The sequence below is a fragment of the Sinocyclocheilus anshuiensis genome, unplaced genomic scaffold, assembly GCF_001515605.1.
Source record: "Sinocyclocheilus anshuiensis isolate Anshui unplaced genomic scaffold, SAMN03320099.WGS_v1.1 scaffold745, whole genome shotgun sequence".
Classification (NCBI taxonomy): Eukaryota; Metazoa; Chordata; class Actinopteri; order Cypriniformes; family Cyprinidae; genus Sinocyclocheilus; species Sinocyclocheilus anshuiensis.
The window spans coordinates 1,070,766-1,084,402 of NW_015540128.1; the positions used below are offsets into that span (position 1 = coordinate 1,070,766).

At 37.9% G+C, this 13,637-nt stretch overlaps 2 protein-coding genes across 4 annotated transcripts in view; both read left to right on the forward strand.

The window, feature by feature from the left end:
* The first annotated feature begins 475 nt into the window (after nucleotides 1-475).
* On the forward strand, nucleotides 476-3,776 carry LOC107687262 (THAP domain-containing protein 1-like). Its single transcript, XM_016484516.1, has 5 exons — nucleotides 476-499; nucleotides 617-678; nucleotides 819-909; nucleotides 2,342-2,714; nucleotides 2,944-3,776. The coding sequence occupies exons 1-5, from the start codon at nucleotides 476-478 to the stop codon at nucleotides 2,988-2,990; spliced, it is 597 nt and encodes a 198-aa protein (XP_016340002.1). The 3' UTR covers nucleotides 2,991-3,776.
* A 1,933-nt stretch (nucleotides 3,777-5,709) lies between these two features.
* The window catches only part of LOC107687251 (MOB kinase activator 3B), a 21,967-nt gene continuing 14,039 nt past the window's right edge, over nucleotides 5,710-13,637 (forward strand). For 2 of the 3 annotated variants that reach the window (XM_016484504.1, XM_016484506.1), the window contains exon 1: nucleotides 5,710-5,788. The gene's annotated coding sequence lies outside the window, so the exon portion shown is untranslated. Of the gene's footprint in view, nucleotides 5,789-7,456; nucleotides 7,481-13,637 lie in introns of those variants that run through there. The other variant, XM_016484505.1, reaches the window with a different exon arrangement.

The window sequence follows — 13,637 nt, forward strand, 5'->3', positions numbered from 1 at the left end:
CCTGACAGAACTGGAGAGGATCTGCAAGGAGGAATGGCAGAGGATCCCCAAATCCAGGTGTGAAAAACTTGTTGCATCTTTCCCAAAAAGACTCATGGCTGTATTAGATCAAAAGGGTGCTTCTACTAAATACTGAGCAAAGGGTCTGAATACTTAGGACCATGTGATATTTCAGTTTTTCTTTTTTAATAAATCTGCAAAAATGTCAACGATTCTGTGTTTTTCTGTCAATATGGGGTGCTGTGTGTACATTAATGAGGAAAAAAAATTAACTTAAATGATTTTAGCAAATGGCTGCAATATAACAAAGAGTGAAAAATTTAAGGGGGTCTGAATACTTTCCGTACCCACTGTATCTACAGTTTTCTGAAGTCATACGATCCATTGGAAGATTTCAGTAAAACTGTCTCCTCCTCCTCGAATCTCATTGGTTCTGACAGATATTCAGACTCATTGCTCTTATTTGATGTCTGTAATGTCCAGCCAAGCACAGCTTAAAGTGAGTCTCACAAGTAAATGACAGTGAGTTTGCCAGTTAATGAGTTTATATTTTGGGTTAATGGACTCATTAATGTCATTCCCAGCTGGTATAACTGGTGTAAAACTGTTGTTTCAGTACAAGGGTTGGGTGTCAGATGAGCAGACGTCTTTCACTTTTACCCGGGATGCATTTGAAACGTAAATGGCAATGATAGAGTGTGGTTTGAGTTATTGGAGTTTAGCATTGAACTCCTGTGATTGGGTTATTTGAGACGGATGGACTGGGGACGAGGCGTTATGAAAGTTACAGAATGTTTCAAACTCTCATTTTTCCAAAGATCAGGTAAAACACGGCCCTGTCCCAAATGCTGTGAGCGCAGGTCTGCATCAAGCGCTCCATTCGGGACACGGCCTTCGATTTCCCATCATGTGAGTTAGAGCTGGGAGATTTTTATGATTTTATTGATTAATTTGAATTTAATGTTTTGCCACGATTTTATTTTTTATAAATCGAGGAATCGCAATTTTAAATATAGAAATATTACCAAACGTTAGAATTAGACACTTTGGCAATATGCCAATGATAACAGTAAAGAGAAAAGAACGATCCAACTGCATGTCAGCGCACGTGATGTGATGCAAGTCACCTTTATTTATTTATTTATTAACAATACAGATTGTGTCAAAGCAGCTTCACAGTATTAAATAGGAAAAACTCATATCGCTAGGAGCCATTCACACAGAATGCAGTTTTGTGTTGACAAAGACGCGAGCAGTGGAACAGGAAAACATGGGAGTGAACTTCTGTTAACTTGAGCGTTGCATGTTTTTAGACTGCTGTTTCATGCATTAAGACGCGAGCACAACAGTCAAACACGTCCATGTTTACACAGAAAAACAATGGAAAAGCAGCGCAGTCGAATAAAAAAACCTGTAAAGAAGTACTGCGGTATGACTGATATTTCATGTGTGCATCACGGTGACAGACTGAAAGCTGCTGTTCATTGTTTTTACAGAACATTTATAGTTAATTCAGTCATTCAGTCATTTTGAGTTTGAATTACCTTGACTTTCGAGAATTTTTTTTAAAGCATTTTCCTCGTATTATTTCTGAGCATATAATATGCATAAGACAAGTTTGTACAAGATGTAGTGGTATTTCATGCATCTTTTGTGCAAAGAATAACATTTACATCATGTTGACAACTCATTGTGTGATGCACTTGGAATAGAATTTTCTGTAGTTAGAAGGTTAATAAAGAAAAAGTTACTTGATTCATGTTGTAGATACATTATTCAAGTTGACTACCCTAGTAAAAAAAGTCATATATTTAAAACACATTTATTTCATACTAAGTATAGTTCAAATCTATTAACATGTTTACTGACATATCACACGAGACTTACTGATATAAAAAATTATAATTAAACTTTATTTTAGTATCACTTGTGCACAATGCACATTTCTTAATATTAAGCCTAAAATGTGTTTTAATGTCACTATTGATTAGGATTGTATGACCTTTGAATAAAATCAGTCAAGATATTTAAAGTGTACCTGAAGTATACTTGCAATAGTTCCACTTTAGCACAATTGAAGTATACCAGTTTAGTATTCTAAAAGTACAATTGCAGGGTATTTTTATCAAGTACATGAATAAGTAAATGTATTTGTAGAATACTTAGCATGAAATAAATTTATTTCAAATGCATTTTAGTATATTTATTCTTCTCTAGGGTAGTTAAAATTGTAGAAATCAAGAATTGGTCAAACGTTCTGAAAAAGTCGAGATTTCAGTTTTTTTGCCCAGCTCTAATATGAGCCCTGTAAAGCTGATCATTTGCTCTGGGTTGTTCTCAGGCAGCGTCTCTGGAGGAGAGCTTCAGCGCAGACTTGGCCTTTCCTCTGAGCCTGCCGCTGTCTGATGCAGCGGTGTGTCCGTCTGAAGCCGAGCCCGCTCCGCTCCTCCACACCAGCGCCTTCGTCTCCTGCGACCACAACTACACGGTGGAGGACACGCTGCAGCAGAAGAGATGCATCGAGCAGCTGCAGGAGCAGATGGAGAAGCTGCGCAAGAGACTGAAGATGGTGCAGCAGAAGTGCAGGCGGCAGGAGAGGCAGCTGGAGCGCTTCAGAGCCATGAGCGAGGTCCAGAGGGACACGGCGCTGGGAGACAGCTACGTTGTCCTGCCCAAAGAGATCTACGACGTCCTGAAAGGAATAGAGACCATCGGTGCGTTGTGAGGGAAGTCGAGCGAGAGAGAGTGTCACGGTTTTAAGTGGTTTTAGCTTTTCCTTTAGGGGTTTTAATTCTTCTGTCAATCATGACTTGTGTTCTGAATGTGTGTGACCGTGTTCTCTTTGACTGAAGGAGGTTCAGATGGACAGAATGAGGTGTAGCTTCTGGAGGTGTCGATGTCGGTTCTAGTCACAGATCTTTGTGGAACCGAATGTCGTTTCAGGAGAGGATCATCCGCTTCAGAGCAGAACTAACTCAATAACTGCGTGAGAGGATTCAGGTGTGATCGTTTGCAGCGTTGAATTCATCTGATTCGGTCAGAGTAACTAGCACTTGTGAAAATAGTCCATGCGCTTGGATGCCAGATGAGCCCCGGTGCACGAGAGACTCGACCGACGCTGGAGCTGATGCTGACTCTGTGACAAACGCTTCAGTAAATCAGGTTCTCATTATCTGCAGATTTGTTGAAATGGCAGCAGATCAGTGTTTATTCTGTTATTAAATGTTTTTTCTAATTTAAACCTCTAGAATTTATACTGACTAGTTTGTTTTGATTTGATGAATGTACTAAGATGACCAAACTGGACTTCACTAAACACATTTTCAGTAGCCTTAGTCACATATCAAAGGGCTTTGCGCTGTTCGCTGTTGTTTTTCACCCCTTACTGATTCATTTATTATTTACAAAACTTTAATAATCGTGGAATCAATTTAAGCCACATGGGTAAAAATAGATTTTTTTGCTGGGAAAACTTCATTCATAGTTGCCTTACGTCACAGTGCATTGTTCATGTGTTTGACTGTTTCAATACAACACTCTCATTCTTGAGCTGAGCTTGTGCTTGAATGAGTTTCAGTGTCATCTAAATGTCACGCTTTATTACGGTCTTGTACTGACACACTTATTGGAAGATGATTGTATATATGGTCAATAGCTGTATATATGGTCCAAGGCACAACCCTTACAAAACTCTATACCACAATAATGAATGTTTCCTCCAAAATATGAATTACTACACTCGGATCATAACAAATAAATATGATAAATGATTCAAACTGTGTAAGAGTCTTTTTCAGAATCTCTTTGATTTCTCTATCATTGGAATGTTTATGAAAAGGATGGCTAATAACTGTAGTAACTATTATGGTGAATGTGTGTGAGGGTAAACGCAACAGCAGCATGAGCTCAACACCCGTGTTTTGATCATCACAAAAATGAAGTTCATTAACATGCTGCGTGTTACTCATAACCTTGAAGATAGTTCGTTGACCAATGCCTTTCCACCATCAGATTAAACAAACTCTCTTCTAGGAGCTATGAAACCAGTCTGTTTAGTTTAGTATTTTTTATTTGGGGTCATTTAAGTAATAATGACATTTATAGATATATTTATAGAAATAATGTTGTGAACCAAATATGTAGTGGAGAGTGGGGCGGGCGGCTAAAACTAACCTGTCTCATGACGGTCTAAACCCAGCTCACATCAGTCACATCCATCAAATATGGAAATTGAGTTCTCTTATCTGTTTGATGCTGATTCCTGTAGTCCGCTACAGTATCACATCAGATAGTGTGCTATAGATCCCCTGAGAAACATTTCCACTCATTCTCTCATCAAAACCTACTTGTACAATAGATCCTATTCAATCTAAGCTACTAAAAGAGGTGCTTCCAGAAGTCATAGATCCTCTTCTGAATATTATTAATTTGTCAATGTCATTAGGATATATTTTTTTACCTTTATTTATATAGCGCTTTATACAATATTGATTGTGTCAAAGGAGCTTTACAGTGTCAACAGGAAAATAGTTTCAATAATGCAAGAGGACAATAACATTCATTTTTTCCAGCTGAAGTCAGTTCATTGATGATTCAGTGATGTCATCATTCAGTTCAGCTCACTTCCAAAAGTGTCTCTTCAATCAGGATATGTCCCAAAAACCTTCAAACTGGCTGTAATTAACACTCGTTTAAAAAAAACAACAACTTGATCCTAGAGAATTAGTTAATTACAGACTGATCTCGAATCTCCCTTTTCTGTCCAAGATATTAGAAAAGGTAGTATCCTCACAATTATATTCCTTCTTAGAGAAAAATGGTATCTGTGAGGATTTCCAGTCAGGATTTAGACCGTATCATAGTACTGAGACTGCTCTCATTAGAGTTACAAATGACCTGCTCTTATCATCTGATCGTGGTTGTATCTCTCTATTAGTGCTACTGGATCTTAGTGCTGCGTTCGACACTATTGACCACGACATTCTTTTGAAAAGACTAGAAAACTTTGTTGGCATTAATGGAAGTGCATTAGCATGGTTCAAATCGTACTTATCTGACCGCCATCAATTCGTAGCAGTGAATGAAGAGGTATCATATCAATCACAAGTGCAGTATGGAGTACCTCAAGGCTCAGTACTAGGGCCGTTACTCTTCACACTTTACATGTTACCCTTGGGAGATATCATCAGGAAACACGGTGTTAGCTTTCACTGTTATGCTGATGATACTCAGCTCTATATTTTCTGTATCTATATTAACTATATTTTCACCGTGTTGTGATAAAGGTGGAAAGTAGCTCTATTTAACAATGAATGACACCTCACCTAAACTTGTGCTATTTTGGCTGTAATCTCGCCTTTATTTTCTTACTTTTATTTATGATAATAAAGGCAAGTGCAGTAAACCCACAACATGGGCCACATTATTATATCATAACAGCCCTAAAACTAATCCTGAAAAGCAGGCTCATGTAATGTGAACACTAGATAACAGTGTTGGTCGGTTATTGACTTGTTTTACTTATTGCAAAAAACACGCACACACACACACACACACACACACACACACACACAAAACACATTTGTAATTCAAGGAAAGCGTTCGTTAGGAAACATACATTGCTGAGTGTGTTAGATGTTATAGATCAGAGAGCTGTCATGAATCTGTGTGACCGCTAGATGGCGCCACTGCTCATTCTTAAAATCACACGCATTAGAGCTCTCTCTCTCTCTCTCTCACACACACACACACACACACACACACGCGCATTCGGAGCAGCAGCTGCTCGGTAAGTGTTACTTAGCCTTTTGTCGGATTTTCACAAACTTCACAGTACACACACACAGTATCAGTGTTTTTGCCGTTTTATCCCGTGTCAGACTCACGGTGTTTTGGGATAGTGTTGGGACGAAACGAGATGTGTCCTGTATAATATTATTATCCGAAAGCTACAGGAGATATATCGTGACTTCTTGCGAGATATAAAACTTCTAAAGAGCATTTATTGATAATAGCGATTCACCTTTTTGCCTCACACAGAAGTGTAAATATTACTCCAGTAACAAGTCTTTGTGATGTAAGAACTCAATTAATTAGTTAAAGGCACTGGGTCAATGTCTAGAGAGGTTTGTATGCAGCTTTTGCATTAGTCAGGTGAGTTTTGTTCCTTCGGTTTAGTGTGTTAATTCATAACTAGAGGAAGGAGTTTAGACGAGTTTAGAACAAAACCGCACTGGATTCTTATATTGCAGTGAGGTTACAGCAGACAGATGAGATGAGATGAGATGAGATGAGATGAGGGGTCGTGTCGTGTCCTCCTGTCTTTGTTATGCAACCTGGTCCTGGCACAGAACCTGATGAAAACCGGCTCGGATAGAGAGACCAGCTCTTCTCAACTGACGGGTGAGATCGCAGACAGAAGAGAAACATAGTTTGTGTGACCTACAGTGTGTTGATTATTGGCTGTCAACCACTGAAAACGAACAGTTAGGAATTAAACGCTCATACTGTAAGGACAGTGGAAAACTTCAATGTTTTTGGTCAAGTCAAGTCAGCTTTATTTATATAGCGCTTTTAACAATACAGATTGTGTCAAAGCAGCTTTACAGTATTAAATAGGAAAATAGTGAGTCAATAATGCAAACGGAAAATAGTTAAACACTGTTTTTCAGTTAAAGGCAGTTCAGCCTGTGTACTCTGTAGAACCTGTGTATTGCTGGGTGTATGCAATAAAAGATACTAATAATAATTTTTGTTAATTTTGTACTGGTCGCTGCTTAATGTCCAATGTAAAATGTGGGTCAAACCGGTCGAGAAGCGGTGAAGCAGGCGTGATGTTAGTGTTTTGACACGCGTGTGATACTGTAGGTAAAAGGCCTCTTCATTAATCACTATCAGACCCTTTCTGTTCGTTTTCTCCTAGAAAACAAGTACTGACCATTATAGAACACCTTTTTCATATAGTATTATGCTATATTTCCTTTCCTTGATCCTGTTGAACAGCGCTTTAATCAGGAAGGGATCTGGGCAGTAATTATGAACCTGATCAGACCTGAACTGATAAAACACACCTAATTTGCATTTAGGGGTGGGCTATATAGCCCTAACGATATTTATGACGATATAGAAAAAAAACATGGAACAACGTTTTATTGGTGATTGCAGCTCGCAGGCAGCAGCATTTATTGTGCAAACACCTTTTCCAATGAGCTACTGTCATCGATGACAGACTACCTAATTCGAAGTGTAAATCTGCTGTCATAAGGTTGCAGCAGCAGCTGTGTGTTCGACTTGAAGCAGACCAATCGGTGTATGATGTCAAAATACCGCGAGAGTGACTTACCCCTTATTTACCCCTAATTTACACTGCACTTATACGGCTCTGATGCGGTCACTCTAGTCAATGCTTGTGTTTACACCAGCGGCGGCACTTTCAGAAGCGTATCTTCGCTAAAGATATGCGCCTCGCCTATTTTTGACGGTAAGAGTGTGCGCTCGAATATGCTCTAGAGCCGCTCTCGCGATACTTCGATGTCATACACCGATCAGTATGCGCGATACTTTGATGTCATACACTGATCAGTCTGCGCAGCGCTGCTTTAAGTCGAACAAACCTATTGGGTTTGTGGTGGTGTTGTTGTGCGCGCTAGGGAACTTATATCCGCCATACGTCATCGCGGCACTATATCATTGATATCACGATATGACACTTTTTTTTATCATGTAAAAATTTATACCGGTATTATCGTGGACGGTATGATATGGCACACCCCTATTTGCATTGTATGAAAGTGTTTGCGAAAGCATTACTATAGGACAGATTGAATGTTTATTACTCGCTGGTTTGCAGATACTTTTTATCCACAGCAATTAAAACGAGATGGATCTAATTGCGCATTTTGTGAATTTTTTTTCTGCAGTGACTCGGATCACAAGAATGTGCAGTTAGTTATCTGTCCTGTTTGAAAACTAGGGCACATAATGAGAGTTAAACACTGACTGGCAAGAAAACAGACTGACTCATTGGTAACATGTAGAAAACAGGCAAAACTCAGCATCAGTCTGCTGATCTTCACTGCACTTTCTCCATGTCTCTGTGAAACAGCAGCGCTTCAATCCCTCATTCAATGCTCATACGACTTTCTCCTCCTGTGTTCTCTCCTTCATTCGACTCTGTCCTCCTCGTTCTGTGTCTCCAGGACCTGCTGTGTTTCTGAATGCTGTCTTGGGTGGAAAGTAGGCCAGGATCAGACACTGGGCCGTTTGTGTCTATAGCGTCTTAACAGGCTGGTTTCAAGAGGTTTAGTAAGGAATAAGGATATCCCTTTATTCCTTCTACCTCATGTTTTCTGTTTGGAACAGAGCTCATGAAATGTGGTGTGAAGGATGGGTTGAGTCAGATTGTTAATAATGGCCGGCTCGCTGTAATTGTAAAATGTCACGGTGTCGTCTTGAGCTGTTTCTGTTTGACTGAATGTTCTGATGCGCCAAATCTCAGAGTGTTTTATAGGGATGTAACTATATTATCAATATTGTGATATCGCGATAGCAAAACTGTCTCGATATTATCGTGGTCACATGACCATATGAAACGATAGGTCTTCCGGGCAAAAAGTGTAGTTTTTAAAATATATTTAAACTTCTTATTCTAACATAAACAGTCTTTAAAGTTGTGTGTTGGGGCATTATGCTTTGGCACAGTATCTGTCAAACGAACTCAAACCGAAAGCACAATATGCTTCATCAAGTCTGTTTTCGCTGCAGGTTTCAAAGTGAAGCGCACACTTGGTTCAGACGATCAGCTCGTGATCCGGTGTTTTCTGCGTCTCAGAACGACTCGTTCACACTGAATGAACACAGTCAACTCGTTTATCACACGTTCTGTGAGTTTAGCGTGCATTTGGGAACACAACAGCCACCACTTATGCTTTATTTTCGCAGATGATTACAGCATTTCACTAGATGTGTAGTGAGATGTGTTTTTGTAAGCCTGTTTTCACTGAAGCTGGAGTTTCTGTCAAAATAAAAGCTTTAAAGTGCTGTATGAATTGCTGACAGCTAGCGGTTTAAATGCAGTACGAATTCAAAATATCTCTTTCAAGTGTAGAAATTAGGAAATAATTATTGTAATTTCCCTACTGTAGTGTAAAGAAAAAATAATACACCTATGAAATATTAATTTTCATTTATTTTACAGTGCAATTGTTTTACAATATATGGCTATTACTGTCACTGTTATTATTATTATTATTATTATTATTATTATTCTATTCTAATTTGTTTGGCTTCCTAAAACACCAGTGTGAATGTAATTTAGACTGAGACAGTATATCACAAATAAAAAGAGGGTTGAGTCCCCTTCAAAGTTCAGCTACAAGTCAATTCACTGATTTAAGTTTTCTTAGTTAAGAACATGGGTTGCAGCGCTTAATTTTGAACTCTCAAAGTGCATTAGATAGAATAATTAAATTTTAAAATGTACAAAATTTTCACTTTTTTCAAATTAATTTGTCTTTTTTTAAAATATCGCAATAAATATGGTATCGTGGACTTCATATCGTGATATGATCGTATCATGAGATTTTGATATCTTTACATCCCTAGCGTTTTGGTATCAGGTCATAAAGCTGGAGTGTGGGAATGTGTCCCTGTGTTCCTCTCAGAAATGAGTACAGTAATCCAAACAGCCTTGATCCGGACATGGGTCGCGTGACTCCTGCCATGAGAGCGATGTGGAGTGTGTTTAGGATTGCAACCACATGAGATTTAATTTGTGCAACAGAGATGTCATGAAAGTAAATACTTTGAACCCTTCACATCACACTCATTTGGATCTCATTTTAGATGGATGATTTACAGGGTGTTAAATCTGTCGAACAGCATGTGTGCTGGAGAATCTTTTCAGGATGATGTCATTACACAACTATTGGCCTCAAGCAAAACAGATGCAACAGATTCACTTAATGACACCCATGATTTATGTCTGCTCTGCAGGATTATATAGGGTCATTCCATGGGGAAAGAGCACTTTTTAAAGTTTTTTTTCTCCAAAGTTTTCATGACTGTAACTCAAGAAGTATTAGAGATTTCTTAATGCCCTTTTAGATATTGGGTCTTAACAAATTTTCCTTTTGGCATCTTCATTTTTAAGGCCCTATATGGTTCAGTTCCAAAGATATTGGAATATTTATTTTCATGCATTTTAAATGTTTAAAAATGTGGAAACCACTCATTGCATCACACCATCTCCTGACTGCATTATTATTTGTAAAATAGGGGCTTTATGGAGTGTGTGTATACATGGTTATATAAGTACACTTAATATTTCATAAATGAACAAGTGTCTTAGCCCTCAAGGGACTATTTGGCCAACCAGCTTATTCCTGCTTGAAAAGCAAAATGTTATTGATAGTGTAAAAAACATCAACTTTGAAGCACATGTGATTGATGGACTAGCATTACTCAACATTACTTACTACCTTCCAGCAACACTACATTCAATGAAGGTAACATAGTGAAAAAATAATAATAGTTCATTTAAATGGAACCGGAATCGTTAGGCAAAACTGGAATCAGAATCGGAAAATTTCTTACGATACCCAACCCTACTGAAAAGTGGTTGATTTGACACGGAATGACCCTATAGTGTTTTTAGGATTATATCTCAGCACTAGGCAAGGCAAGTTTATTTATACTGTATAGCACATTTCATACTAGGGCTGAAATGATTCCTCGAATAACTCAAATACAAAAAATCATCGAGGCAAATTATTTACCCTCGAGGCTTCGTGTAGTCCATTTACTGTAACTACACACGGAACAGTGTTTCCCCACGGACCATTATTACTGACGCACAACCCGATAAACGCTGGACCAGACCATAGACTGTATAAAAACAGGGACCAGACTTTAAAAAAAAAGCGCTGGACATATTTAAGACCATAAATCAATATGGTGGCTAGTTATGATGTCTCTACGTTAGCTATGTTTTGTGAAAGACTAAGTGCCATTGTGCATAAAAATACCACAGAAAGTTAGAAGTTAGTCAACGAAGAGTGCCAGTTTTCACCTCTAAAATCAGCATGATTACAAATGTGATTTTATTCAATATTCAACAGAACAAGAAGGGAATATTATGAGACTTACATTTTAGACACTATATTGCCTGTTTTTGCTTTATTTTGCCAACAAAAAAATCCAAACACAGCCACAGCAGTGTTCTGCGTCTCTGAGCAACATGACAGTGATTCGTTCCTGAATGAATCAACCGTTTAAATGATTCGGTTCAATCTCAATGACTCACTTCTTAACAGTGTCTCGCTGCCACCTGCTGGCGGTTTTAATTTCACATTTAAAGTATCTTTTCGTTTTTAAAATAATTTTAAATATCAGTATTCAATGTTTCATGTTTAAAATAACAAAATATTATTTATGCATTTGTAACTGCAGGTTAAATGCATTCATGTCCCTCTGTGTGGGAAATTCCTCCCATGCAGCTTCTGTGTTTCCTCTGCATTGCAAAGATGAATTTTGTATTATTATTATTATTATTCTATTCTAATTTGTTTGGCTTCCTAAAACACCAGTGTGAATGTAATTTAGACTGAGACAGTATATCACAAATAAAAAGAGGGTTGAGTCCCCTTCAAAGTTCAGCTACAAGTCAATTCACTGATTTAAGTTTTCTTAGTTAAGAACATGGGTTGCAGCGCTTAATTTTGAACTCTCAAAGTGCATTAGATAGAATAATTAAATTTTAAAATGTACAAAATTTTCACTTTTTTCAAATTAATTTGTCTTTTTTTAAAATATCGCAATAAATATGGTATCGTGGACTTCATATCGTGATATGATCGTATCATGAGATTTTGATATCTTTACATCCCTAGCGTTTTGGTATCAGGTCATAAAGCTGGAGTGTGGGAATGTGTCCCTGTGTTCCTCTCAGAAATGAGTACAGTAATCCAAACAGCCTTGATCCGGACATGGGTCGCGTGACTCCTGCCATGAGAGCGATGTGGAGTGTGTTTAGGATTGCAACCACATGAGATTTAATTTGTGCAACAGAGATGTCATGAAAGTAAATACTTTGAACCCTTCACATCACACTCATTTGGATCTCATTTTAGATGGATGATTTACAGGGTGTTAAATCTGTCGAACAGCATGTGTGCTGGAGAATCTTTTCAGGATGATGTCATTACACAACTATTGGCCTCAAGCAAAACAGATGCAACAGATTCACTTAATGACACCCATGATTTATGTCTGCTCTGCAGGATTATATAGGGTCATTCCATGGGGAAAGAGCACTTTTTAAAGTTTTTTTTCTCCAAAGTTTTCATGACTGTAACTCAAGAAGTATTAGAGATTTCTTAATGCCCTTTTAGATATTGGGTCTTAACAAATTTTCCTTTTGGCATCTTCATTTTTAAGGCCCTATATGGTTCAGTTCCAAAGATATTGGAATATTTATTTTCATGCATTTTAAATGTTTAAAAATGTGGAAACCACTCATTGCATCACACCATCTCCTGACTGCATTATTATTTGTAAAATAGGGGCTTTAATGGAGTGTGTGTATACATGGTTATAACAGTTAATATTTCATTCATTTAGGGAAATGAACAAGTGTCTTAGCCCTCAAGGGACTATTTGGCCAACCAGCTTATTCCTGCTTGAAAAGCAAAATGTTATTGATAGTGTAAAAAACATCAACTTTGAAGCACATGTGATTGATGGACTAGCATTACTCAACATTACTTACTACCTTCCAGCAACACTACATTCAATGAAGGTAACATAGTGAAAAAATAATAATAGTTCATTTAAATGGAACCGGAATCGTTAGGCAAAACTGGAATCAGAATCGGAAAATTTCTTACGATACCCAACCCTACTGAAAAGTGGTTGATTTGACACGGAATGACCCTATAGTGTTTTTAGGATTATATCTCAGCACTAGGCAAGGCAAGTTTATTTATACTGTATAGCACATTTCATACTAGGGCTGAAATGATTCCTCGAATAACTCAAATACAAAAAATCATCGAGGCAAATTATTTACCCTCGAGGCTTCGTGTAGTCCATTTACTGTAACTACACACGGAACAGTGTTTCCCCACGGACCATTATTACTGACGCACAACCCGATAAACGCTGGACCATAGACTGTATAAAAACAGGGACCAGACTTAAAATAAAAAAAGCGCTGGAAATATTTAAGACTGTAAATCAATATGGTTTCTAGTTATAATGTCCCTACGTTAGCTATGTTTTGTGAAAGACTAAACGCCATTGTGCATAAAAATACCACAGAAAGAAAGTTAATCAATATCACACGGAGAGTGCCAGTTTTCACCTCTAAAATCAGCAAGATTACAAACGTGATTTCATTCAACAGTTCAAAAACAAGAAGGTAATATTATGAGACTTACGCTTTAGACACTATATTGCCTGTTTTTGCTTCATTTTGCCAACAAAAAAATCCAAACACAGCCACAGCACTGTTTTGCGTCTCTGTGCAACATGACAGCGCTTCGTTCCTGAATGAATCAACCGTTTAAATGATTCAGTTCAATCGCAATGACTCACTTCTTAACAGTGACTTGCTGCCACCTACTGGCGGTTTTAATTTC